Genomic DNA, 27,934 nt, shown 5'->3' with positions numbered 1-27,934 from the left:
TATTTGATCATTTTCCTCAATAAATAAATAACCAAGTCTAATATTTTTGACTCATTAATTTTATATAGTTATCTACATCTATTTTTGGACTTCTGTGAAAATCTCATTTATGGCGAAATATAGACAATTCTGTAGAGTTCAATAACTTTCAATCTTCACTATAGCTGCTTATTGGATTCTTCAATTACACACTATAGTAATTGGGCTTCTTAGGGTCCCTGCTGCATTGTGTGTGATAATTGCTGTCTCTAACACTCCTTTATTAAGTTTGGGAGCCTTACTTACTGTATGTACAACCTGCATAGGATAGCACCCACTTGAAAATCCCTTTAACTCCTTCAGGACTAGGCCAATTTTCATTTTTACTCACATCCACCCCATAGGCATAATGTTTTTATTATTCTCAGTTCTTAGTTCTTTAGTTTTTTGTTGGACAAGCTGTACAGTCTAATGGCACCATTTACTATTACATGCAATGTAATGGGAAGCTGGAAAATGTCAAACTGGGTGGAATTATAAAAAACAAAAACTATCCTCAGGTTACACCTTCAAGATTGGACTGGTAGGGGTCAGACACCCTGCACTCCCACAGATCAGCTGGTCCTGAGTAGCTTCAGCACCAGTACTATATAGCTTCATCCCCTGTGTAGTGGACGGAGCTGATTTATGCAGTGTTCCTATTCACTTGAGCTACTCTGGAACGACTGATTGGTGGGTGTCCAGGGTGTCAGACCCCAGCTGACCTGACATTGATAACCCAACCTGAGGATACGCTGCCAATATTAAAAACCTAGAAAACCCCTTTAAAGGGTTATTCCCATCTCCCACTTTCAGTATTTTCTTCAGCTGCCGTTCCCCTGATGCGCTTGTTATGTGGGCAAAGCTACATACAGTATGTTGTTATCACATGACAAGTATAAACCTCTTCAGGGATCTGGGTGCATGCACCAAAAGATGCTATACTGTAAAGCTTCAGGATTTGCAAAGTGTGATGAAAGGGACAAAACAGTAAGAAACGCATAGACTGAGAACGTATATACAGTAGACAGTAAATATGCTTATACTTCTGAGCCCCATAATAATCTTTCACATCCACACTGGTCTGTACCTTCCGAGATCTTACTCTCCTGAGCTCATCTTCAAAAAAGCCAACCTAGTTAGCCATCTCTGCAATTCAGGCATACATGAGAACTTCTTACCTATACAGTATACAGTGCAGCTTCCACTTCATATGCAGCCTGCTCCTCAAAGCTATATCTCCAGACTTGAGAAGACTCCCTCATCTACCTCATACTGACATATACTACTGATTCCACTGCCACAAATGGAAGAGTGATGCCCTGCTCCATTCACCTAGTGTATACCACTGCTTACTCCCACCCAGACACATGAGCCAGCAGCTGCACATATATCTCAAGTATGTTGTCTGCCTAGTGAGCACTGACATACAGATTCAATGCAGAGAGCTGGATGTCAGAGGCTGCACTGGTGACTCTGTCTGTGTGAAAGGCTTCCTTCCTTGGTGTTGTCGCCTTCCCACTCTTGCTCCAAAATGTACACTGAAAGCTCTTTTTGCATATGGAGAAACAGAGTGCTTTAAAGTGATCACACGGACAGCCTTAATAAAAGGCTATGCTATACCTATTTATTTTAGCTAGCTGCCAAGCAGAACTAAAAAATATATCACAGAAGCTACTAAGCATCGCAGAGATTTTTTTTCCTCTCACCTTCAGTAGTGTCTATTTGAGAGCCTTTTACCATTTTTAATTGGTTTTCTCCAGAATCTTTGGTAAACTTTTTCTATAAGAAAATGAAAAAAAAATAATCATGGCAAACATATACTGTACATGTAATACATTCTGCAAAAGTTTTATATACAGATTTTTTATTTATTAACGGGAACAAACATACATTAATGTAATTAATATTAGTAGTTGCATAATTTATAACATATTACTACTATTACTACAAATCATCACCATCATCAAAACATTTGTGTAAAATTTGTATCTTACCTGACTAAATCTAAACAGAAGAGATAATACTACGATAACAGGATATACAGCAAGAGTAACTTTCAGTCCACATGCCATAGAAATGGTAGAGATTTCAATAAGGCCGATCTCAACAGTATACTTGTAATTGCACAAAAAAAGAAAAAAGTGAACAATTAAAAACTGTCATCCAAAGTCACTAATAACTTCCAGAGTATGTATATATATATATAATTGAAAATTAAAGGCAAAATATTGTCCCTCTGTATCAGTCAGCACAGAGAGATAAAACTCCTATATAGTTGGGGTCTCAATGTTATTTTACTGTTGCTCTGAGGGAAAAGTATTATCTGCTATTATGCAAATACATGATTGTGTGTATTTGAAAGTAGCTGATATATTTCCATAAGGGTACAGCTACACAACCAGGTTTATAAATGCAGTTTTGAAAATCAAAACCAAGAGTCAATTCAAAAAAAAGAAATCATATCTGCCCTTTCTGTCATATCTATACTTTCTCTCCTTTTATGATCCACTCCTGATTTTACAGTAGTTTCAAAAACTGCACGCAAAAACCTGACCGTGTGGCCATACCCTAATACTTGATAGAAGACCCACAGCACTCTCCAAGTTCAAATGCAATTCAATAACAATTTATTTATCCACAATTAATAAGCAAAATTGACCATTCATAAATTCATAAACAATTCAGAGTGTCTGCACGGTGACTGAATAAAATGTATATTTTGGTCCAGCCAGGACGCTGGTCACAACATGTCACATGAAGAAAGGATTTAGAGGTATGGATAAAGCACACACAGGATGCTCAGTGCAGCAGGGTGTAGAACTCACTTTTTGGTTCTTTTTAGCACTGAGGGTGGCCCTCATCATCTTATTACATTTCTCTTCTGAAAATTGTACTTATTTGTAGCAGGTACATATCTGAATTGTGTAAAGCTTTGAGAACATGTTACAATTGTGAACATAATCTTACTACACTAATAACACACAAAAAGTTGTACCTTTCATGTCATTTGTTGGACACATTGAGTAAACATCCACAGGGGGAAAGAGTAAGTGAATCCTACAATATAATAACCTATAGATCAACTTTATTCTGTAACTGGATATAAGATTTGGCCAACATTGAAGAAGAATTTTGGACAATTCCTCCCTGCAAATGTGTTTCAGTTCATCAATATTTCTGGGATGCCTTGTGTAGAAAAAAAATAAGCCTGGTCATGCCACAGCATGTCAATAGGGTTAAAGTCTGGATTCTGACTTGGTCATTCAAATACAAATCTTCTTTTTCAACCATTCATAGGCTACTTTCACACTTGCGTTCGGGGTTCCGCTTGTGAGTTCCATTTGAAGGCTCTCACAAGTGGCCCCAAACGAATCCGTACAGCCTCAATGCATTCTGAGTGGATGCGGATCCGCTCAGAATGCATCAGTATGGCTCTGTTTGGCCTCCGCTCCGCTCAGCAGGCGGACACCCGAACGCTGCTTGCAGCGTTTTCGTGTCCGCCTGGCCGTGCGGAGCCAAACGGGTCTGTCCAGACTTATGGTGCAATTTCAAACTGATCCGTCCCCCATTGACTTTCAATGTAAAGTCTGGACGGATCCGTCTGACTACAAATTGGACTTAGACTTTTTTCTGAAATATAATGCAGACGGATCCGTTCTGAACGGATACCATTGTTTGCATTATAGGAGCGGATCCGTCTGTGCAGATACCAGACGGATCCGCTCCGAACGCAAGTGTGAAGGTAGCCTTAGTTGACTTACCTGTCTTCTTTGGGTCACTGTCTGTATCGATGTACTGTACACACAGATCTTTTTCCAGCTTCATGCATTTCTATAAGGGGCTGGTCAGACCATGTTTTTGTCCTGTGTTTAACATACACTTTGGGGGGAAAAAGGAATCCAAAAGCATAGTACACGCTTTTTTATCCTGCAGAGTTCATAAAACTGAACAATATTCATGCCATTCATTGGGAAGTGTAATTGGCCGGTATAATCATGTGGCCGATTAGTCAATGAACGAGCAAATGCTCTTTTGTCTGTTTATTGGCATCTTTCAGCACGATGATAGATATAAATGCATATCGGCAGCACTTCTCCCTTTGCAATCAGGAACATACTGCTGTAATCAGTAGAACTGAATGAGGGAGGAATGCCTGCAGTACCTATCTTCCCTTCCACATTCACTTTGCATTGACCCGTGTAAGGGCTGTTGCACACGAGCGAGTCTATTGTGGGAATCACGCTATCATGATTTATAATTCTATATGCCTCTGCTTGACCTTACTTCTACAGGATCATAATGACAGCTTTATGTCACTGTGATTCTGTATCTGTAAGGTCAAGCAGAGGCACATGGCATTAAAAATCATGGTAATGCCATGTGCTCCTACAAGTCCAGAACAGAGGATCACGCTAACACACGGAGCGTAATGCCAACAATGGACTTGTTCATCTGAAAAAGCTTTAATAGGCCTGTGTAAACGTGCACCATTGGATGCGTTTCTTTTCCATCAGCCCTTATTCTGGCCAAATATCAGTCAGTGTGATAGGGTGCATTGCATGAAGAGGACAGTGGAAGAGCTGTGGTGTGTTGGTGGCACCGCTAGCAGGAAAGGTAAGTATTTGATTTGACTTACAATGGGGATTGATGGCTAGGAGGAGACTGAGGGAACTGATGGCATGAGGGAGTTCATGGCACTGGGGGTAGCTGGTGGCACTGGCAGAGGAACCAATGGAACTGGGGGGAGCTGATGGCACTGGGGAGGCTGATGGCTCTGAGGACTGATGTCATGGGGGACTGATGATTTTTTTGTAGAAAATGTCCTTTTAATTAGTTTTATTACTAAAATAATTGATAGCTGCAGCCCTAGCGAGTATTCATGCAAACACTTGTTAGCTATGATCTGCAAAGTTATCTGCCCGTCTAAGCTTAACATAACAACCAGACCACATTTATTTAGTAATCAATACAGAAATCCAGGTAATTGCAAAAGGTTCACTTACTTTTTCCTGCAACTGTATGTGTCTCAAAGCTGTTTACTAGCTTGCCACTATACATGTGACAACATTACTTTTTGACATCCAAACATTTACAGCATTGTGAACATTTATTTAGGAAACTGCAACACTGAAGGCATACTATATTACATAGGCAATATATCAAAGTATATCCTTCCCAAATGTTTGTGTTTTTTTATGTAACATGTATGTCACATAATGTAAAAAACACTTATTTGTAAATATTATAAAAAAAATTGCATTCTGTAAAAAGGCAAAAAGGCATTGTTGAAGAAAAACTTCACATACTGTAACTTCATACATCTTAAAACAGTATATAGGACTGTATAGATTAGTTACATACCTGATCTTCTTCCAAGTGAATAAGTAAAGCATTCAAGCACATGTATCCCAATAATAAGACAAAACATGTCGTTATACGTTGTGTATGGGAAAACCAACTGTAAGAAGGCTGGCTAAAAACAGAACCCCAGAAATGGAAGTCCTCCAGATATTCAGTAAATTTGCAGTAGAAGAGCTGGTACAAAAAAAAAAAAAAAGACATCATGTAACAGATATACATGTTAAACTACTAGAGGTGAGAGAATTGATTCTAAAATTTGTGAATTTTCCAAAAAGGTTAGGTCCAAAAGAAATGATTTTTTTGTGATTTGTTTTGAGAGATGGTCAAGAGAGAGGTTAGAAAAAGAGAGTTTTCTAGACAATTAGAGCACTTCCGATCAGATTTTTCATCCCCAAACTTAATCCGACAAACAGAGAAGCTGAGCAGTTTGATATATAAGTTTTTAAGGAAAGATTTGGCAAAACTTGGTTATTTATTGTAAATTATGCATTTAAATCTCTGTTCAGCTAAGCTCAGTAATTGCTCGCATTCTCTGATGCGAGCGGTCAGTCACTGATACGACGGACCCCGTTTACAACTAAGCTCAGGGGTGGACTGGGAACTTAAAGTGGCCCTGGAAAAAATACTAAAAGTGGCCCTGTTTTGTAGTTGGGTCCAAATTGATGGAAGGCTTGACCAGTAATATCATACTGTGACGCATTATACCACCCCCAAAAGAGCCAAATACCACAGTCTATCATAAATCCCCAAAAACGTCCACTGTCCGGCCCCCTGGGCTTCGTCTCACCGGGATATTTCCCTGTAAGGTCTAAGGCCAATCCACCCCTGACTGAGCTAAGAAATAGCAGAGATTTAAATGAATAAATTACAAGTTTTGCTGAATCTTTTCCCACAAAACTATCTGGTCAACTCCTTCTGCTCTATAACATGCTTCTTGTAGGTTGCACTGCTTATTGCGGTGAGGGGTTTTCTTTAAGCACATACTTCACACTGATGTCTTTCAAACTTGCATATATTTTACTGTTGGGTTGGCACAATCACTTAAAATAAATAATCTGTAACATACAACAATTCAGAAGCTACATGATTATACCAAGCAGAAATCTATACATTTATATATATTTTTTACTTTAAATTTACATTTGGATTAAAGTACATTGCTTACTAAGCAGGCTCATAACTACTGGTGTATTTACTTCACATTCCATCAAGGACTTTGACCTGAAAAAAGCTGGTTGATTCAGCTGCAAGAGAAGTCTTATAGGTTAGATAAGCCTCCTCTGGGTATGAAAATATAGATTTCATTCTGAAAGGAACAAAAAATTTTGCCATTGTTAGCCACTAGAGTTGAGCAGACACCTGGATGTTCGGGTTCGACGGGTTCGGCCAAACTTCCCAAAAAAGTTCGAGTTCGGGACCCTAACTTGACCCCGAACCCTATTGAAGTCAATGGGGACCCGAACTTTGGAGCACTAAAATGGCTCTAAAAGAAGTCATGGAAAGGGCTAGAGGGCTGCAAATGGCAGAAAAATATGGTTAAGAGCATGACAAGTGCTCTGCAAACAAATGTGGATAGGGAAATGACTTAAAATAACAAAATACGTAAAATTAAAAAATTATAATCTTGATCGAGAAGGAGGAGGTCCATATGGAGTAGGAGGTTGAGGAGGCGGTTGATGTGGCGGTGTAGGTGGAAGAAGCGGTGGAGGAGGAGGTAGCCAACACTGGTTTTTTGTTTTGTTTTTTATTTTATTTGTTTGTTAAAATTTTGGTAGACTCCAAAACATTGGGAAATATAAAAAATAAAAACAAAGAGAAAGTGCGCTGGAGTACAACAATGGCTGGGTGAGGCAGGTATACACTGTACATGTCTATTCTGCACAAGGTACGGAAAAGTCCTGTGGGATCCCTGCCTGGTTCATTTTAATGAACGTGAGCTTGTCGACATTGGCTGTGGAAAGGCGGCTGTTCTTGTCTGTGATAACCCCCTCCTGCCGTGCTAAACAAACGTTCAGACAATACACTGGCTGCAGGGCAGGCCAGCACCTCCCAGGTGTAAAAGGCAAGCTTAGGTCATTGGATATCTTCCCTATCAACTTTCGATGTTCTTTTCTGCGCCTACCATGGTGATCACAGGTAGCGGGGAATCAGGGTTCCAGGCAGGAGAGGTAGCGTGAGAAAGGGATGAAATGTGATCGAGCGGAAAAGTGGGACAAGTTATTAAAGCGGAAGGATCGAAGGAGGGGGCGCGCGTCAATTAAAGATGAATTTTAGAAATTTAAGTTCCTGCCACCTATGCAGAGCAGGAGTTTTTCATCTGCAAAAATGGATTAATGTCACCCACCAATGGAACAGACTATTTTTAAAAATCTCGGTCCCTGTCAACTATGCAGAGCAGGGGTTTATTCACGGCAAAAATTGTAAAATGTCATCCAAGAATGTAACAGACGCTTTTGCACCCTGCTCCCTCTTTTGCTGTGCTGGTGCGACCACCGCCTCTTCCTCCGAACTAGACAGGTCACTCGCATGACCTTGATTCCATGTAGGGTCTAGTACCTCATCATCCTCCACATCATCTTCCACTCATTCTTTACCCCTGCCCTCCTTGTTGATGTGCGCACTGTAGAAAGCCGCAGCAGTTGGCACCTGTGTTTTGTCATCATCAGAGACGTGCTGCAGTGGTCTTCCCATGTCCTCATCCTGAAACATAAGTGGTTGGCCATCAGTGCACTCAATCTCTTCCACTTCTGGGGCAGGGATATGTGGATGGCCCATGGAAACCCTGCCAGCAAAGTTATCAAAAAGCATAACAGACTGCTCCATGACTTGGGGCTCAGACTGCTTGCCTTATTTGCAAGGGGGTGAGTTGAAAGACAGATGGCCATGGGCTGTAGGTGTCAACTCTGATCTTTCAGCAGGGGACTGGGTGGGAGACAATGCGAAGGAACCGTAGGCACTGTCAGCCCCCCAATTTACTATCGTCTGTACTTGTTCTGGCATCACGATTCGTACTGTCCTAAATGCAGTGTAGGCCGCAAATGTACTTTCTAGCGCAAAAGATAAGCATTTGTCACCCAACAATGTAAAAGACGAATTAGTGAAATGTATTTCCTTGTCCACTAGGTAGAGCAGGGGTATATCACAGACAAGAATTGGTGAATGTCACCCAACAATGCAACAGACAAATTAATGAAAAGTATTTCCTTGTCCACTATGTAGAGCAGGGGCATATCACAGCCAAAAATTTGGGAATTTCACCCGACAATGTAACAGACGAATTAGTTAAATGTATTTCCCTGTCCTCTATGTAGAGCAGGGGTATATCACAGCCAAAAACTGGTGAATTTCACCTGACAATGTAACAGACGAATTAGGGAAATGTATTTCCCTGTCCACTATGTAGAGCAGGGGTATATTACAGCCACAAATGTGGGAATTTCACCAAACAATGTAACAGACAAATTAGTCAAATGCATTTCCATGTATACTATGTAGAGCAGGGGTATATCACAACAAAAATTGGTGAATATTACCCTACAATGAAACAACAAATTAGTGAAATGCATTTCCCTGTCCACAATGCAGAGCAGAAAATTTGGGATATGTCACCCAACAATGTATCAGATAAAATAGTAATGACTGAAAAGAACATAAAATACTTAAAAAAAATAAATAAATAATCTTGATCTCGGAGGTGGAGGTCCATATGGTGTAGCAGGTTAAGGAGTAGGGGGACGTAGAAGTGTAGGTGGAAGCGGAGGAGGTAGCCAACACTGGTTTTTGGTTTTAATTATTTATTTATTTATTTTTATTAGGGTACACCCCAAAACAATTGGAAATATTAAAAATACAACAATGAGAAAGTGCACCGAAGTAGAACAATGGCTGGGTAAGACCGGTATACATGTCTATTCAGACAAGTCCTGTGGGATCCATGCCTGGTTCATTTTAATGAATGTGAGCTTGTACACATTAGCTGTGGACAGGCGGCTGCACTTGTCTGTGATAACTCCCCCTGCCGTGCTAAACACACGTTGAGACAATACAATACACTGGCTGCAGGGCAGGCCAGCACCTCCAAGGCATAAAGGGCAAGCTCAGGCCATGTGCCCAATTTGGAGACCTAGAAGTTGAAGAGGGCAGACCCATCATTCAGTACGTGTAGGCTTTTCCACATTTCGGCCATGCTAACCCTGCCTTCAAAGGTGGCGACATCTTCCTCCTCCTCTTCCTTCACCTTGTGCTTCCACTTTGCCCCTGCTGTCAGGTGGGAATGCCATAAGCAGCGCATCTACCAGCGTGCGCTTATACTCACGCATCTTACGATCACGCTCCAGTGACGGAATTAAGGACGTTACGTTGTCCTTGTAACAGGGATCCAGCAGCGTGGCCACCCAGTAATCGGCACAACATAGAATGTGGCCAACTCGGCGGTCGTTGCGGAGACACTTCAGCATGTAATCGCTCATGTGTGCCAGGCTGCCCAGAGGCAACGACAAGCTGTCCTCTGTGGGAGGTGTATCGTCTGTGTCCTCTGTATCCCCCCAGCCACGCAACAGTTATGGCCATAAACTGGTTTGGGTGCTGCCCTGCTGTGAACACAGTTCCTCATCCTCCATCTCCTCCTCCGAATCCTCCACCTCGTCATCCTCCAGAACTGTGCCCTGGCTGGACAATTGTGTACTTGGCGTATGAAGTGTAAATGATCCCTCTTCCTCCTGTGCCATATCCTCTTTCATCATCGCCTGAAGCGCTTTTCCAAGGAGGCATAGAAGTGGGATAGTAACGCTGAGAACGGCGTTATCGGCATTGGCCATGTTGGTAGAGTACTCAAAACAGCGCAACAAGGCACACAGGTCTCGCATGGAGGCCCACTCATTGGTGGTGAAGTGGTGCTGTTCCGCAGAGTGCGCTGCAGCTGAAACTCCACTATCAACTGCTGCTGCTCGCACGGTCTGGCCAGAATGTGCAAGCTGGAGTTCCACCTTGTGGGCACGTCGCATATGAGGTAGTGAGCGGGAAGGCCGAAGTTATGCTGCAGTGCTGACAGGCGAGCAGCAGCAGGGTGAGAACGCCAAAAGAGCGCACAGGCGGACCGAACTTTCTGGAGCAGCTCTGACATATTTGGGTAATTTTTCAGGAACCTCTGCACCACCAAATTCAGCACATGCGCCAGGCAAGGGATGTGACTGGCTAGGCCGAGAGCTGCTACGAGATTTCACCCATTATCACACACCACCAGGCCGGGCTTGAGGCTCACTAGCACCAACCACTCATCGGTCTGTTGTTTCATGCCCGTCCACAGCTCCTGTGCGGTGTGGGGTTTGTCCCCTAAACAGACTACCTGCTGTCGTTTACCCCTGGCTGTCCTGAAGTTGGTGGTGAAGGTGTTATGCTGACTGGATGAGGAGGCGGTAGAGGATGAGGAAGCAGAGTAGGATGAAGAAGAAACAGAAGGTAAAGAGAAGCGCCCTGCAATCCTCAGTGGTGGAAGGACATGCACCAAACTGCTATCCGCCTCAGGCCCAGCCGCCACTGCATTTATCCAGTGTGCGGATGTATCCGTAGTTAGGTTGACTTTGCCACAGATGGCGTTGCGCAGTGCACACCTGATTTTTTCCCCCATTTAGTTGTGCAGGGAAGGGATGGCTTGCCTGGCAAAGTAGTGGCGGCTGGACACAACGTACTGTAGGACAGCCACCACCATAAGGCTTTTAAAACTCTCTGTCTCCACCAGGTGGAATGACAGCATTTCAGAGGCCAGTCATTTTGAAATGCTGGCATTCAGGGCCAGGGATAGCGGGTGGGTAGGGGGGTACTTCCTCTTTCACTCCAGTGTTTGGTAGATAGACAGCTGAACACTTCCATGGGACATTGTGGAGATGCTTGGTGAGCCACCAGGTGGTGGTGTTGCTGGCAGATCCTCTGTTTGCAGGGGTGGCAGGTGCCACTGTCACTCCAGAGGGGGATGAAGAAGCAGAGACTGCAGCAGAAGAGGAATCAGGAGACGCCATAGACCTTTCTTGGTTTTTGAGGTGTCTACTCCACTGCAGCTCGTGCTTTGCACTTAGATGCCTGGTCATGCAGATAGTGCTCAGGTTTAGAACGTTTATGCCTTGCTTCAGGCTCTGATTGCACAGTGTGCAAACAACTTGTGTCTTGTCATCAGCACATTGTCTGAAGAACTCCTTGGAGCTGGCTTTGGTGTGCTCAGTCCCTTGGTGCGGTGGGCAGTAGCAGGCGTACTGTCTAGGGGACGGCCGCTCCGCTTTTGCACCCTGCTCCCTCTTCTGCTGTGCTGGTGGCTCTGTGTGACCACCGCAAATTCCTCCAAACTAAACAGGTCACTCTCATGACCTTGATTCCATGTGGGGTCGAGGACCTCATCGTCCTCCACATCATCTTCCGCCCAGTCTTCATCCCTGCCCTCCTTGTCGGTCTGCACACTGCAGAAAGCCACAGCAGGAGACGCCCCAGATGAAGCAGGTGCGAAACCAAGGTCGGGCAGTATTTTATATGTATATGCGATTTGTGAAAGAGGAAACTGTGAGTATAATAAAAGATATTGAATGCTTTTCATCAGCGGGTCTGCCCTATGTTGATTTCTTTTTTGAAGGAAAGATGGCTGCGGTTTAATCTGGTATTGTGGAAAAAGGAGACTATATATGAGTTGCTTACTGCTGGTCGGTATAGAGGTTGAAGTGATGGTGATGAAGAAGGAGATCAACTGAGGATCGAGTTGAAAGGAACACCCGAGGAATTATAAACTTTGTATTTTTCTACCGAATATTGTAGCGCGGTCCTAACATATATTTATTTTTCTTCAGAAAGCCACAGCAGTTGGCACCATTGTTTCGTTATCATCCGAGACGTGCTGTGGTGGTCCTCCCATGTACTCATTCTGAAAAATAAGCGGTTGGGCATCGGTACACTCTATCTCTTCCACTTCTGGGGTAGGGCTATGTGGATGGCCCTGGCAAGCCCTGCTAGCAGAGTCATCAAAAAGCAGAAGAGACTGCTACATGACTTAGGGCTCAGACTGCTTGGCTGATTTGCAAGGGGGTGAGGTGAAAGACAGATGGACATGGGCTGCAGGTGCCAACTCTGATCTTTCAGCAGGAGACTGGGTGGGAGACAATGTGAAGGAACTGGAGGCACTGTCAGCCACCCAATCTACTATTGCCTGTATCTGTTCTGGCCTCACCATTCGTAGAGCCGCATTCGGCCCTACCAAATAATGCTGAAGGTTCTGACGCCTACTCGCACCTGAGGAAGGTGTTTCACTTGTGCGTGTAGCTGGCACAGATCGACCACGTCCTCTCCCCGCAACAGGAGCTCCACCAACAGCACCACGACCGGGCCACGTCCCTTATTTGACCCTCTCCTCATTCTTTGCGTTCACTCAGCAAATTAAGTTCACTGAGAGTAAGGCAGTGCCGGTGTCATAAAGAGGAAATATTTATTGAGGTCACACAACAGTGTGACAGGCAAATTTTATACAATTACTTCTCGGTCACAATTTTTTTTAATTTGTCAACCAACAATATAACTGCAGTATTTAACGCTTGTATTGGACTGTCACAAATGCAGTGCAGGGCACAAATGTACTTTTTAGCAAAAAATATATAAAATTTTGTCCCCACAGAATCTAACAGATGGATTTACTTTGATTGTACTTTACAGAAAAAAATTTGAATATGTCACCCCCTGGGTCCTTGAACTCACAGAACGATTCCCTATATTATTTTGCCTTCCCCTGGCACATATGCAGTGCAAGTGCACTTAAAAAATGGGTATATGTTGCCCAATGAGATAAAAGAACAGGGCTAAATTATTGTCCCTGGCACATATGATGTGCTGGTGCACTGAACTTGCACAAAATGGCCTTTCAAAAAGCGCCATTAAATCGCCGAACACCGAACTGGAACCCAAACTTTTACTGAAAAGTTCGAGTTTGGGGTCCAAAAATCCTAAAGTTCGGTAGGAACCCAATCTTTACAGTTCAGGTTCACTCAACCCTATTAGCCACCAGATGTTAGATATAACTCCAGTGTCAATGCTTAGCCTTTTAAACAGGCCTTGAAGCTAGCTGACAGGCCTTGGTCAAGATACCAGGGGGTACTATCTCTCCTAGTATAGGTGAGGAGTCTTTTAGGCAAGTGATGCTCCTCTGTTTTTCTGAGAAAAATATATGCAAATTAGCATTCCTTCCTAAAAGAGAAGAAAGCTAAAAGGTGGAATTCTGTGCGGAGTACATCCCTCCAATGAAATTAATGGAGACATTCTGCTTTAGAAAACCATTATATACACGGCACTATCTACAAGAGTAGTTTGTGCCTAAAATGAACCCCTTAAGGACTGGGCCATTTTTCAACATAAGGACCAGACTGAATGAATGAATGAATAACTTATATAGCGCTACAATTGCGAACTAAATCGCCTCAAGGTGCTTTTGCAGCCCTTGACTGCCTGTGCTTTCAGAAGAGGTGGGTCTTGAGCTTCTTCCTGAAGGCTAGATGGTGGCGATACCTAATATTTATACTTTTTATTTATTTATTTAAGTTGTATACACTAATATCATTTTTGAAACAAAAAATAAAATCATGTTTTAGTGTCTGAGAGCCATAGTTTATTTTTATTTTTGGGCGATTCTCTTAGGTAGGGTATTATTTTTGCGGGATGAGATGTCGGTTTGATTGGTACAATTTTGGGGTGCATATGACTTTTTGATCACTTGCTATTACACTTTTTGTGGTGTAAGGTGACAAAAAATGGCTTTTTTTTACACCGTTTTTTTTTTTTAAGGTGTTCATCTGAGGGGTTAGGTCATGTGGTATTTTTATAGAGCAGGTTGTTACAGACGTGGCGATACCTAATATGTATACTTAAAAAAATATATACTTTTAACACAGTAAAAGCAATTTTGAAAAAAAATCATGTTTTAGTGTCTCCATAGTCAGAGCCATAGTTATTTTTTATTTTTGGGGCGCTTGTCCTATGTAGGGGCTAATTTTTTCGGGATAAGGTGACAGTTAGATTGGTACTATTTTGGGGGGCATACACCTTTTTGATCGCTTGGTGTTGCAGTTTTAGTGATGTAAGGTGACAAAAATTGTCCAAAAAAGCTCAGTTTTTATTTTTTTGATGATTTCTATCGGACGGGGTGGATCATGTCATATATTTATAGATTTTTTTTCTATTTTTTATCATAAAATCAGGGGAAAGGGGCTTTTTTTTTTCTTTTTTTTAACTTGAAACTATTGTTTTTAATCAAAACACCTTTTTTTACTTTTTTTTTAAACTTTATTTCTGTCCCACTCTGGGACTTCAACTTTTGGGGGTCTGATCCCCTCTGCAATGCATTACAAAACATCTGTATTGTAATGCATTGCCTGTTAGTGTATGACACTGAGTCATACACTAACAGGTTGCCTAGGAGACCCAGCCTGAGGCTGGATCTCCACGGCATCGGTAGAAGGCAGCTCCCGATGCCGTGCAAGGCATTGGACAGCCTCAGCACGGCATCGGACTGCCTTCTGACACATCGAGTCCCCGCCACAGCAGCACGGGGACTCGATGCGCTCACTCACCTGCCAGAAAAACTTTTTTTTTAATTTGTCAACCAACAATATAACTGCAGTATTTAACGCTTGTATTGGACTGTCACAAATGCAGTGCAGGGCACAAATGTACTTTTTAGCAAAAAATATATAAAATTTTGTCCCCACAGAATCTAACAGATGGATTTACTTTGATTGTACTTTACAGAAAAAAATTTGAATATGTCACCCCCTGGGTCCTTGAACTCACAGAACGATTCCCTATATTATTTTGCCTTCCCCTGGCACATATGCAGTGCAAGTGCACTTAAAAAATGGGTATATGTTGCCCAATGAGCTAAAAGAACAGGGCTAAATTATTGTCCCTGGCACATATGATGTGCTGGTGCACTGAACTTGCACAAAATGGCCTTTCAAAAAGCGCCATTAAATCGCCGAACACCGAACTGGAACCCAAACTTTTACTGAAAAGTTCGAGTTTGGGGTCCAAAAATCCTAAAGTTCGGTAGGAACCCAATCTTTACAGTTCAGGTTCACTCAACCCTATTAGCCACCAGATGTTAGATATAACTCCAGTGTCAAACTTCTATGACGTGGTCAGCGCGGACTGCGGCATAGAAGGGGTTAATCCGCCGACATCGCTGTCTGTGGATACGGTAGGGGCCTGCCTACCAGGGACTGCTGGACCCCTGCAGTGATAGGGATTGCATCGTTCCAGTGCCCGCCCAATCAGTCCACAGTGCATGTATGGCGGAATGCATTCTGGCAATGGATCCCCCGCCGTACATGCACAGCAGTTTGAGTTAAGGGGTTAATACACGTCTATATGAAATCTGGTGCAAGAACTGTGTACACCCAATGTATTCACCATTTCTAAAACTGTTGTAACCAAAGCTGAGTGCTCATATGATTCAAACATACTATGCATATTACTTACACCTTCTAGTACATTTCATTTTTTCTTAGAGCAAAGGAAGACAATCTTATTTGAATTTGCAAGTGATTAATGCAGACATACCCTTCTGAATCCTAATCCATATCCTACAGATGTCAGTTCACGCTCAACTTTCCCATCTCCTTCGTCAATGGCCAGCCAACATTCTGCATAGAAAAACCAACTGGTTCCACTCTGCAGGTCTTTGACAATCACATGGCTAAGGTACAAGCTAGGAGAGTAACCATTGTTGTTATGCCAAATGTGAATCTTCCACAATGGCCCAAGACTTTCCAATACACTGGGAAAAATAAATAACATCTGCTATCAAAACATATAGATCACTTTAAATGTTCATCCAATAGTATTTTAATAGTAACTAGAAAAGCTACAATTTCTGGGGAAATTGTGTGAAGTGTTTTGCCTCCACCAGTAGTCTACAACTGGAGTGGGCGGAGTAACTGTGTGGAGTGTTTGGAGTGAGTAAAGATAGTAAACATTACACTAACCAATTGATTGATCAAATTTAAAAAGTGCACATGGCAAGCTTGATAGAGTGAGAAATGCATTTCAACTTTTATTTATATATATATAGCACATTTAATGGCAATGTTGTTGCCCAAAGTGCTTCACGTTACATTAAAACATACATTTATAAAACCATGAGCAGCCGATTTGTGTAGGTGGGCTTGAAAATGAGGGAGTGGTGGCAGTTTAGAAATCATGTCCTGATTTTTCAGCTCACACTCTAGCTTTTATCACTCTGCTCGCTGCTCACATACCTGGGTTCCTATGGCAACACACTCTACAGCAAGGGCAGAGAAGAGCGGTTAAAAACAAACTGCTCCAACGTACTCACTTCACTGGCGGTTGCCATCTTCAAACGGTTGTAGTTTAAAAACTACAGCGAAGAACTTTGTATTGTGAGAATCACAAGACCAAGACCTACATTGTGATGCATAGTGTGTCTCTGAAGCATTAAAAATGAAGGCACAGTCGCAGTTTAGAAATTCCCCTTCAAATTTTAGGTGGCTAGAGTGGCGTTTCAATGAATGTCAATGGGTGGCATGAGTTGCAAACAAATGGTCATATTGTGAAAACTATCAGGACTATGGGTTAGTCGTAGTTAGTGGCAGCAGGGATAGCTGAACGTTTTCATATAAGATTTGTGTAGGTGGGCTTGAAAATGAGGGAGTGGTTGCAGTTTAGAAATCATGTCCTGATTTTTTAGCTCCCAATCTAGTTTTTGTCAGCTCCCACTCTAGTTTTGAACATTCCGCCATTCATTCCTATGGGACAAATTTTGCCACAAAAACGCCAATATTTTGTGAACCATTCAGCGAAACTTTCCACAAAGTAATAGCACACCAATCAGGAACAATCTGCATGTTTTGGTATATTACTGTCTATGTAGTGTAAAAACTGTGGGAGAAGTTAGGCCCCTTTCACACGGGCGAGATTTCCGCGTGGGTGCAATGCGTGAAGTGAACGCATTGCATCCGCACTGAATCTAGACCCATTCATTTCTATGGGGCTGTGCACATGAGCAGTGATTTTCACGCATCACTTGTGCTTTGCGTGAAAATCGCAGCATGCTCTATATTGTGCGTTTTCCACGCAATGCAGGCCCCATAGAAGTGAATGGGGCTGCATGAAAATCGCAAGCATCCGCAAGCAAGTGCGGATGCGGTGCGATTTTCACGCACGGTTGCTAGGAGACGATCGGAATGGAGACCCGATCATTATTATTTTCCCTTATAACATGGTTATAAGGGAAAATAATAGCATTCTGAATACATAATGCATAGTACAATAGCGCTGAAGGGGTTAAAAAAATAAAAATAAAAAATTAACTCCCCTTAATCCACTTGCTCGTGCAGCCGGCTTCTATCTGTCTCCTGTGCTGTGTGCAGGAAAAGGACCTGTGGTGACATCACTCCGGTCATCACATGATCCATCACCATGGTAAAAGATCATGTGATGGACCATGTGATGACCGGAGTGACGTCACCACAGGTCCTTTTCCTGCACACAGCACAGAAGACAGACAGAAGAGATGCCGGGCTGCGCAAGTGGATTAAGGTGAGTTATATTTTTTTTATTTATTTTTTTAACCCCTTCATTGCTATTGTACTATGCATTCTGTATTCAGAATGCTATTATTTTCCCTTATAACCATGTTATAAGGGAAAATAATAAAATCTACAGAACACCGATCCCAAGCCCGAACTTCTGTGAAGAAGTTCGGGTTTGGGTACCAAACATGCCGATTTTTCTCACGCGCGTGCAAAATGCATTACAATGTTTTGCACTCGCGCGGAAAAAAAAAAAATCGCACACATGTTCCCGCAACGCACCCGCACCTTTTCCTGCAACGCCCGTGTGAAAGATGCGTTAGGGTGGTAAATTTGGCTATAATAAGAATATATATGTGAGATAACAATAAGTAGTCTTGCCATGCAAGACCACTGTAGTACAGTTAACACGCATGCTTTATGAGACGTGTTATCTAAACTAAATGCGTTAAGCAAACACCTTCAATAGCTTTTCAATGGCTTTTGTTTCAAGATAACGCAATCAGTTAAGAGTTTGTGTGTAAACCCTGCTACATCTGTACGACATAGAGCAATCTGTAATAAATATCACTACTGCACAGGTACAGTAATATGACATGACTCTATATACTTATTTACCTCATTATAAATATATGTCGTGAATTTCTTTCAAACAGAGGCTTATCTGGACAATACAGTTCACGTGTTTCAGAAACACCATCCTCACCATGTAAAATAATGTGAACCTATAATAAGATTATTGATTAAGTAAGTATTCCTTACTAAGTGTCCATTCAGGTAGTGATATAAAATGTTAAACATTGCACAGCTTAATATTTGTCAACCTGCTCCTCTATTGTTATAATCCAATGTGTGTAACATTATATGATTTATATAACTTTTAATTCATTACACATTGTACTATAGCTACTTTCACTCTCGCGTTTTGTGCGGATCTGTCATGGTGGATCCGTTCAGATAATACAACCATCTGCATCCATTCAGAACGGATCCGTTTGCATTATCTTTAACATAGCTAAGACGGATCCGTCTTGAACACCATTTAAAGTCAATGGAGGACGGATCCGTTTTCTATTGTGCCAGATTGTGTCAATGAAAACGGATCCGTCCCTATTGACTTACATTGTGTGTCAGAACTGATCCGTTTGGCTCAGTTTCATCAGACGGACACCAAAACGCTGCTTGCTTCCGTCTCCAAAGCGGAATGAAGACTGAACTGATGCAAACTGATGCATTCTGAGCAGATCTTTTCCACTCAGAATGCATTAGAATGCAAACTTATCCGCTTTGGACCGCTTGTGAGAGCCCTGTACAGATCTCTAAAGCCAAAACGCGAGTGTGAAAGTGGAGTTGCATATAACCATTATTCTGAGAAACTTTAATGCATCTGGAGTGCATACAGCATTAAGGGTCCATTTACACGTCCGTAAGTGTTCTGCGGATCCACGGACCGCACATTGCCGGCACTTAATAGAAAATGCCTATTTTTGTCCGCAATTTATAGTTAGTGCGGTCCCACAGAAATGAATGGGTCCCGCAATTCCGTTCCGCAAAATGCAGAACAGAATTGCGGACGTGTGAATGGAGCCTAACATCGGATGGTTGTGGACTGTGTAAACCACTAACTAACCATGCTGTTAATGCTGACTATTGGGAAGAGAAGATAAGTGATATGCCTTACATGTTTCATCTGTCTACATAGTGTGAATAGTGGAGACTGCTGTATTATTATGCATTAGTCTGCTGGTTAAAGCTACACTGCAATCTAGCTAAACTGCAAATATTATATATAGAAATGTTGATCACCAACAAGGCCAAGGTTCTTTTTATTAGGCCTCATGCACACGGCCGTTGTTTGGGTCCGCATCCGAGCCGCCGTTTTGGTGGCTCGGATGCGGACCCATTCACTTCAATGGGGCCGCAAAAGATGCGGACAGCACTCGGTGTGCTGTCCGCATCCGTTGCTCCGTTCCGCGGCCCCGCTAAAAAAATATAACATGTCCTATTCTTGTCCGCGTTTTGCGGACAAGAATAGGCATTTATATTGACGGCCGCCAGTTCCGTTCTGCAAATTGCGGAAGGCACACGGGCAGCTTCCGTTTTTTGCAGATCGGTCCGCAAAAACGGGGTCCGTGATCCGTGACTGTTTTTTCGTCCGTGGGTCTTCCTTGATTTTTTGAGGATCCACGGACATGAAAAAAAAAGTAGTTTTGGTGTCCGCCTGGCCGTGCGGAGCCAAACGGATCCGTCCTGAATTAATGCAAGTCAATGGGGACGGATCCGTTTGACACAATATGGTGCAATTGCAAACGGATCCGTCCCCATTGACTTTTAATGTAAAGTCAGGAGTTCAGGAGTCCCTTTATACCATCGGATCGGAGTTTTCTCCAATCCGATGGTATATTTTAATTTGAAGCGTCCCCATCACCATGGGAATGCCTCTATGTTAGAATATACTGTCGGATATGAGTTACATTGTGAAACTCAGATCCGACAGTATATTCTAACACAGAGGTGTTCCCATGGTGATGGGGCGCTTCAGGTTAGAATATACTAAAAAAATGTGTACATGACTGCCCCCTGCTGCCTGGCAGACCCCCCTTCCCCCCGTTTTTAACTCATTGGTGGCCAGTGCGGCCGCCCCCCCCTCCCCCCTGTAGTTAACTCATTGGTGGCCAGTGGGCCCCCCCTCCCTCCCCTGTAGTTAACTCGTTGGTGGCCAGCCCCCCTCCCTCCCCTGTAGTTAACTCATTTGTAGCCAGTGGGCCCCCCCCTCCCTCCCCTGTAGTTAACTCATTGGTGGCCAGTGGGCCCTCTCCCCTCCCTCCCCCTCCTACTTAAAATCTCCCCCCCTATCATTGGTGGCAGTGGAGAGTACCGATCGGAGTCCCAGTTTAATCGCTGGGGCTCTGATCGGTAACCATGGCAACCGGGACGCTACTGCGGTCCCGGTTGCCATGGTTACTTAGCAATTTGTAGAAGCATCATACTTACCTGCGATGTCTATGTCCGGCCGTAGTTAACTACAGGGGAGGGGGGGGGGGGGCTGGCCACCAACGAGTTAACTACAGGGGAGGGAGGGGGGGGGGGCTGGCTACCAACGAGTTAACTACAGGGGAAGGAGGGGGGGCCCACTGACTACCAATGAGTTAACTACAGGGGAGGGGGGGGGGCACTGGCTACCAATGAGTTAACTACAGGGGAGGGAGGGGGGGCAGTCATGTACACAGTTCGTTGTATATTCTAACTAGAAGCGTCCCCATCACTATGGGAACGCCTCTGTGTTAGAATATACTGTCGGATCTGAGTTTTCACAAAGTGAAAACTCAGCTCTGAAAAAGCTTTTATGCAGATGGATCTTCGGATCCGTCTGTATGAAAGTAACCTACGGCCACGGATCATGGAAACGGATGCCAATCTTGTGTGCATCCGTGTTCTTTCACGGACCCATTGACTTGAATGGGTCCGTGAACCGTTGTCCGTCAAAAAAATAGACAGGAACACGGATCACGGTCTCGACTGCAAAACTGTGCATTTTCCGATTTTTCCACGGACCCATTGAAAGTCAATGGGTCAGCGAAAAAAAACGGACAACGACCACGGATGCACACAACGGTCGTTTGCATGAGGCCTTAAACTGCTAGACCCGGGTTTAAGAAAAACCTGCAACATCAGATCCCTAGAGCTTTAGTCATTAATTTGAATTCAGTATCACATTACCTTAGCTGTAGTCTTCGGTCTAGATCTAAAACCTACATCAACAATAATTGCATACTGCTGTTGGTCGTTTGGAGAATTATCCTGAAGAATCACAAAGCCATCTTTTTGATCTTCATGTTGGTCCTTAATTTTACCAAAAAACATCAATACAATGTAGAGCAAAGTACAAATTACAACAACGATGGTTGGGACCACATTTTTACTTGTACTGAAAAAGAGAAATACAAATTGTTAGCTCCTATTCATACAGATGTTTGTGTGTTTGCACATTATCCTTTTTCTCACAGTCTCACTTCGCTGTTGTATAGGCAAAGATCAAACAACAGAGAGATTGCATCAATACAACCCGTCATTTCCCGGTACTGCCACCTGTGAATCTCACTCTTCACTTAACTGCACTCTTTTGCCCCATTTACTTCAACCATGTTTGCTTTATAGATATGCACCTGTGACTATGTATATGAATGTGCTAGTCTAAATTTTCTTGTAGCATATATTGAGGGTAGCGCCTCTTTTAGACTGAGCAACACCCATCTGCCTGGGGCTTCTGAGCAGAGTACAAATGGCTGGCTACTACACTGCCCTGAAAATGTAGGCTTAGGTAAGTCCAAGAGAGGCGGTATATTAGTGTCAGGTACTCATCTGCGGAAGCCACTTTGATGCCTGGTAGATGGGCCCTAAACAAGTTTGATCAAAATGTGTGCTAAGAGCTTCAATTTTTCCATTTATAGTAGGTGTAATACCACTTTAATTTAGAATGATCCCCATTTCTCAGCTCTATTGTTTGTATGTGCAACGCTGTGCACCCATTTCCATTTTTTTATCAACCACATTTACTTAAAGGGGTTATCCCATGACTAATGTAAAAAATTAAAATCAGACATCATATAGTACATGAGAACCAGCCCTATACCTCACATGGATCCAAAGATCTCCCCATTCATTGGTCTACTAGATTTATATCAAGCTGGCAGCTCAACGGGAGTGTCTTTTCTGCTGAGCTAAGGTGGTATGTCCATGCTCTCCCTATCACAGCCCAGAAGGCAGTTGAAGCATGTGCAGCCTTCTCAGTGAGCAGGTCAAAGAAATAAGGCTACTTTCACACTAGCGTTCGGGGCTCCGCTTGTGAGTTCCGTTTGAAGGCTCTCGCAAGCGGCTCCAAAAGTATCCGTCCAGCCCTAATGCATTCTGAGTGGATGCGGATCCGCTCAGAATGCATCAGTCTGGCACAGTTTGTCCTCCGCTCCGCTCAGCAGGCGGACACCCGAACGCTGCTTGCAGTGTTCGGGTGTCCGCCTGGCCGTGCGGAGGCAAACGGATCCGTCCAGACTTACAATGTAAGTCAATAGGGACGGATCCGTTTGAAGTTGACACAATATGGCTCAATTTTAAACGGATCCGTCCCCCATTGACATTCAATGTAAAGTCTGGACGGATCCGTCTGAGCAACTTTCACACTTAGAATTTTTTCTAAACTATGATGCAGACGGATCCGTTCTGATCGGATCCCATTGTCTGCATTATAGGAGCGGATCCGTCTGTGCAGACACCAGACGGATCCGCTCCGAACGCAAGTGTGAAAGTAGCCTACGAAAAAAAAAAACAGCAGGTGGTGGTACACAGATACATTTTATTGAAGAGCACAATGGCTATGGTAAATTTTTTATTACATGCAATTACAAAAGTATTCAGATCCAGGTGTAGCTGTAGAATATTTTTCACGGGACAACCCCTTTAAATATTTTCTATCATACTGTGGTCATTAACATCAGTACCTATTCACAATGGGAAACATACTTTAATTTCTCTCACACACATGCACACACTAGGGCCCAGGGGTGGGATTCAAATTTTTAACAACAGGTTCCCTACTCAACGGCGGACACGCAGAGTCACTATACATGTTTACGTATACATACACCATATATATGCAGCACACATAAGCATAAATACACCGTATACATGGTACACATACATAAATACACCATATATACACACACTACACACACATACCACCCAACTAAGGAGCTAAACTATCAGCGGTGCTCAAAGCAATGGAAGTGAACATCTCTAGCTGCCCTGAAGGATCTGTGCCTGCTAAGGCCGAAATCTTAGTGAATGAGGCATTTATAATTGCAAAAAAAGCACAATTAATTCTTTATAGGGAGTCTGTCATCTCCTTTTTCCCTATTAAACTAAATCCAGCTTTGTTTAGTGGATTAAAACAGATCTTTAGGCATACTTTCGTGCCCTTGGAAGATTCAATTACTGAAACAAAAAGTAAACGTATTTGCATATTAAAGTTGTCTTACTTCAGCAAATGGCAGTTATGTAATACTACAAGGCACTAACTAATGTATTGTGATTATCCATATTGCCTCCTTTGCTGGCTTGATTCATTTTTCCATCACATTATACACTGCTCGTTTCCATGGTAACAACTACCCACTAATCCAGCAGCAATGGCTGTGCTTGCACACTATAGAAAAAAGTGCTGGACCATGCGCACTCCCGTGGCCACCAGAGAGGTCATCGCTTTTTCCTATAGTCTGCAAGCATGGTCGTAACCACTGGATATGAGTAGTGGATAATGTAATGGAAACATTTATCTAGTCAGCAAAGCAAAATGGATAATAACAATACATTAGTAAGTTCAGAGAGACAAAGGTATGTTTCTAAAACTGTTCTATTCTACTATCCAGCACTGGAATTAGTTTAAGTACAAAAGCTGTGAGAGGGCCTCACACACACACAGCTCTAGGGTCCATCTATGGTTGTGTCTGGGAATCCTGTGGGGTGATCAAAAGGTGAGCCCTCCATTGTTTTACCCTTGTATGCCACAACTAGCTTTCAACATAGAAGAGGTTAAACAACAAAAATCTGAACTTTCTTTGGTCTCTTTCATCAAAGCAGGACCAAATCTGTGTATTACAAACACGGTTCTGCAAGTTTTGCTGAATATTTTTCCACAAAATTATATATCAATCTACTCAGGGCCACCTGCTCTATAACATGCTGCCTGCAGATTGCAGGTTTTGGCCCCATGCACACGGCCGTGTTTCACAGCCGTGTGCGGGCCGTGGAACCGCGGCCTGGATCCCTCCTGAGAGCAGGAGCGCACGGCGTCACTGGTTGCTATGACGCCGTGCGCTCCCTGCTGCCGGCACAGTACAGTAATACACTGGTATAGATCATACCAGTGTAGTACTGTATTGCGGCCATTGTCAGACACCTCTAGCAGCACCTTGCCTCTCACAAGGATCTGATATGCTGAAATCCAAAATTCCCAGTTACTCTTACATCTGTCAGGGTACACCCATATATCTTTACTGCGGATCAGTGGCAAAATTCATAGCTGACTTTTCCACAGTTTTTTTCAATAAGGAGGTACTCCTTCTTGCATAGACCTATTTGCATATAAAATAAAAAAATATAGGGGGTCATTTATACCCAGATATACGCCACTTTTGTGGCAAATATCTGGCACAGATTCTGTCGCCAAGGTCTACAAGTGGAAGTGGCATGTGTGCGGCTTGGACGGGCCAGCAGGCCAGTCTTATTTATCATTTTCTACACCTGGTTTTGGCGTAGAAAATGGTTTGAATGTAAGATAGCTAGGAAGCTGTCTTACATTTAGAATCAGCACTGAATGCGCCGAAGTTATGTAGACGCTGGCGTCAGTTATAGGGCTTAAAGGGATTCTGTCACCTCTTTTTACCCTGTAGAGATGTGGACATGCACAGCTAGATTACCGCTAGCATGTCCGCAATATACCTGTCCCATATCTCTGAGTGGTTTTATAGAGTGTAAAAAATGATTTGTTATACAGTACAGACCAAAAGTTTGGACACACCTTCTCATTCAAAGAGTTTTCTTTATTTTCATGACTATGAAAATTGTAGATTCACACTGAAGGCATCAAAACTATGAATTAACACATTCATAGTTTTGATGCCACATCCAACTGATGGTCCCAACCCCATTTTTAAGGCAAGAAATCCCACTTATTAAACCTGACAGGGCACACCTGTGAAGTGAAAACCATTTCAGGTGACTACCTCTTGAAGCTCATCAAGAGAAGTGCTTATGCCGCTGTACAGATCACTGGTGAGACCTCACTTGGAGTATTGTGCGCAGTACTGGAGACCATATCTCCAGAAGGATATTGATACTCTAGAGAGAGTTCAGAGAAGAGCTACTAAACTAGTACATGGATTGCAGGATAAAACTTACCAGGAAAGGTTAAAAGACCTTAATATGTATAGCTTGGAAGAAAGAAGAGACTGAGGGGATATGATAGAAACTTTTAAATACATAAAGGGAATCAACTCGGTAAAGGAGGAGAGCATATTTAACCACCTCCGGACCGCCTAACGCGCCGATGCGTCCGGAAGGTGGTTGCTTTTCTCCTCCTGGACGCATCGGCGCGCGCGCTCACAGGAACGGAAGGTAAGCGAGTGGATCTCCAGCCTGCCAGCGGCGATCGCTCGCTGGCAGGCTGGAGATCCGAATTTTTTAACCCCTAACAGGTATATTAGACGCTGTTTTCATAACAGCGTCTAATATACCTCCTACCTGGTCCTCTGGTGGTCCCTTTTGTTAGGATCGACCACCAGAGGACTCAGGTAGGTCAGTACAGTCCCACCAAACACCACACTACACTACACTACACTACACTACACCCCCCCCCCCCCCGGTCACTTATTAACCCCTTATAAACCCCTGATCACCCCATATAAACTCCCTGATCACCCCCCTGTCATTGATCACCGCCCTGTCATTGATCACCCCCCTGTCAGGCTCCGTTCAGACGTCCGCATGATTTTTACGGATCCGATCCATGTATCCATGGATCCGTAAAAATCATGCGGACGTCTGAATGGAGCCTTACAGGGGGGTGATCAATGACAGGCGGGTGATCACCCATATACACTCCCTGATCACCCCCTGTCATTGATCACCGCCCTGTCAGGCTCCATTCAGACGTCCGCATGATTTTTACGGATCCGATCCATGTATCCATGGATCCGTAAAAATCATGCGGACGTCTGAATGGAGCCTTACAGGGGGGTGATCACCCATATACACTCCCTGATCACCCCCTGTCATTGATCACCCCCCTGTCAGGCTCCATTCAGACGTCCGCATGATTTTTACGGATCCGATCCATGGATCCATGGATCCGTAAAAATCATGCGGACGTCTGAATGGAGCCTTACAGGGGGGGTGATCAGTGACAGGGGGGTGATCACCCTGATTACCCTGATCACCCCCTGTCATTGATAACCCCCCTGTAAGGCTCCATTCAGACGTCCGCATGCGTTCTGTGGATCCGATCCATGTATCCATGGATCCGTAAAAAATCATGCGGATGTCTGAATGGAGCCTTACAGGGGGGGTGATCAGTGACAGGGGGGTGATCACCCTGATTACCCTGATCACCCCCTGTCATTGATAACCCCCCTGTAAGGCTCCATTCAGACGTCCGCATGCGTTCTGTGGATCCGATCCATGTATCCATGGATCCGTAAAAAATCATGCGGATGTCTGAATGGAACCTTACAGGGGGGGTGATCATTGACAGGGGGGTGATGACCCTGATCACCCCCTGTCATTGATAACCGCCCTGTAAGGCTCCATTCAGACGTCCGCATGCGTTCTGTGGATCCGATCCATGTATCCATGGATCCGTAAAAAATCATGCGGATGTCTGAATGGAGCCTTACAGGGGGGTGATCAGTGACAGGGGGGTGATCACCCTGATTACCCTGATCACCCCCTGTCATTGATAACCCCCCTGTAAGGCTCCATTCAGACGTCCGCATGCGTTTTGTGGATCCGATCCATGTATCCATGGATCCGTAAAAAATCATGCGGATGTCTGAATGGAGCCTTACAGGGGGGGTGATCAGTGACAGGGGGGTGATCACCCTGATTACCCTGATCACCCCCTGTCATTGATAACCCCCCTGTAAGGCTCCATTCAGACGTCTGCATGCGTTCTGTGGATCCGATCCATGTATCCATGGATCCGTAAAAAATCATGCGGATGTCTGAATGGAGCCTTACAGGGGGGGTGATCAGTGACAGGGGGGTGATCACCCTGATTACCCTGATCACCCCCTGTCATTGATAACCCCCCTGTAAGGCTCCATTCAGACGTCCGCATGCGTTCTGTGGATCCGATCCATGTATCCATGGATCCGTAAAAAATCATGCGGATGTCTGAATGGAGCCTTACAGGGGGGTGATCAGTGACAGGG

The 27,934-nt window shown here is 43.6% G+C and overlaps 1 protein-coding gene across 1 annotated transcript in view; it reads right to left on the bottom strand.

Annotated features, from left to right (window-relative positions):
• PKD1L1 (polycystin 1 like 1, transient receptor potential channel interacting) overlaps positions 1 to 27,934 on the bottom strand; it is a 405,256-nt gene that overhangs the window by 120,349 nt on the left and 256,973 nt on the right. Inside the window, exons 41-46 of the mRNA XM_044295257.1 lie at positions 21,672 to 21,879; positions 18,570 to 18,676; positions 15,961 to 16,177; positions 5,383 to 5,556; positions 2,016 to 2,135; positions 1,728 to 1,800 (exon numbers count right to left, since the gene is read on the bottom strand). Of these exons, the coding sequence (XP_044151192.1) occupies positions 1,728 to 1,800; positions 2,016 to 2,135; positions 5,383 to 5,556; positions 15,961 to 16,177; positions 18,570 to 18,676; positions 21,672 to 21,879 (899 nt within the window). The remainder of the gene's footprint in view (positions 1 to 1,727; positions 1,801 to 2,015; positions 2,136 to 5,382; positions 5,557 to 15,960; positions 16,178 to 18,569; positions 18,677 to 21,671; positions 21,880 to 27,934) is intronic.

The sequence above is a fragment of the Bufo gargarizans genome, chromosome 5, assembly GCF_014858855.1.
Source record: "Bufo gargarizans isolate SCDJY-AF-19 chromosome 5, ASM1485885v1, whole genome shotgun sequence".
In the NCBI taxonomy this organism is placed as follows: Eukaryota; Metazoa; Chordata; class Amphibia; order Anura; family Bufonidae; genus Bufo; species Bufo gargarizans.
The sequence above is the reverse complement of the archived record's forward strand: the minus strand, read 5'-3'. Positions and strand labels throughout refer to the sequence as shown.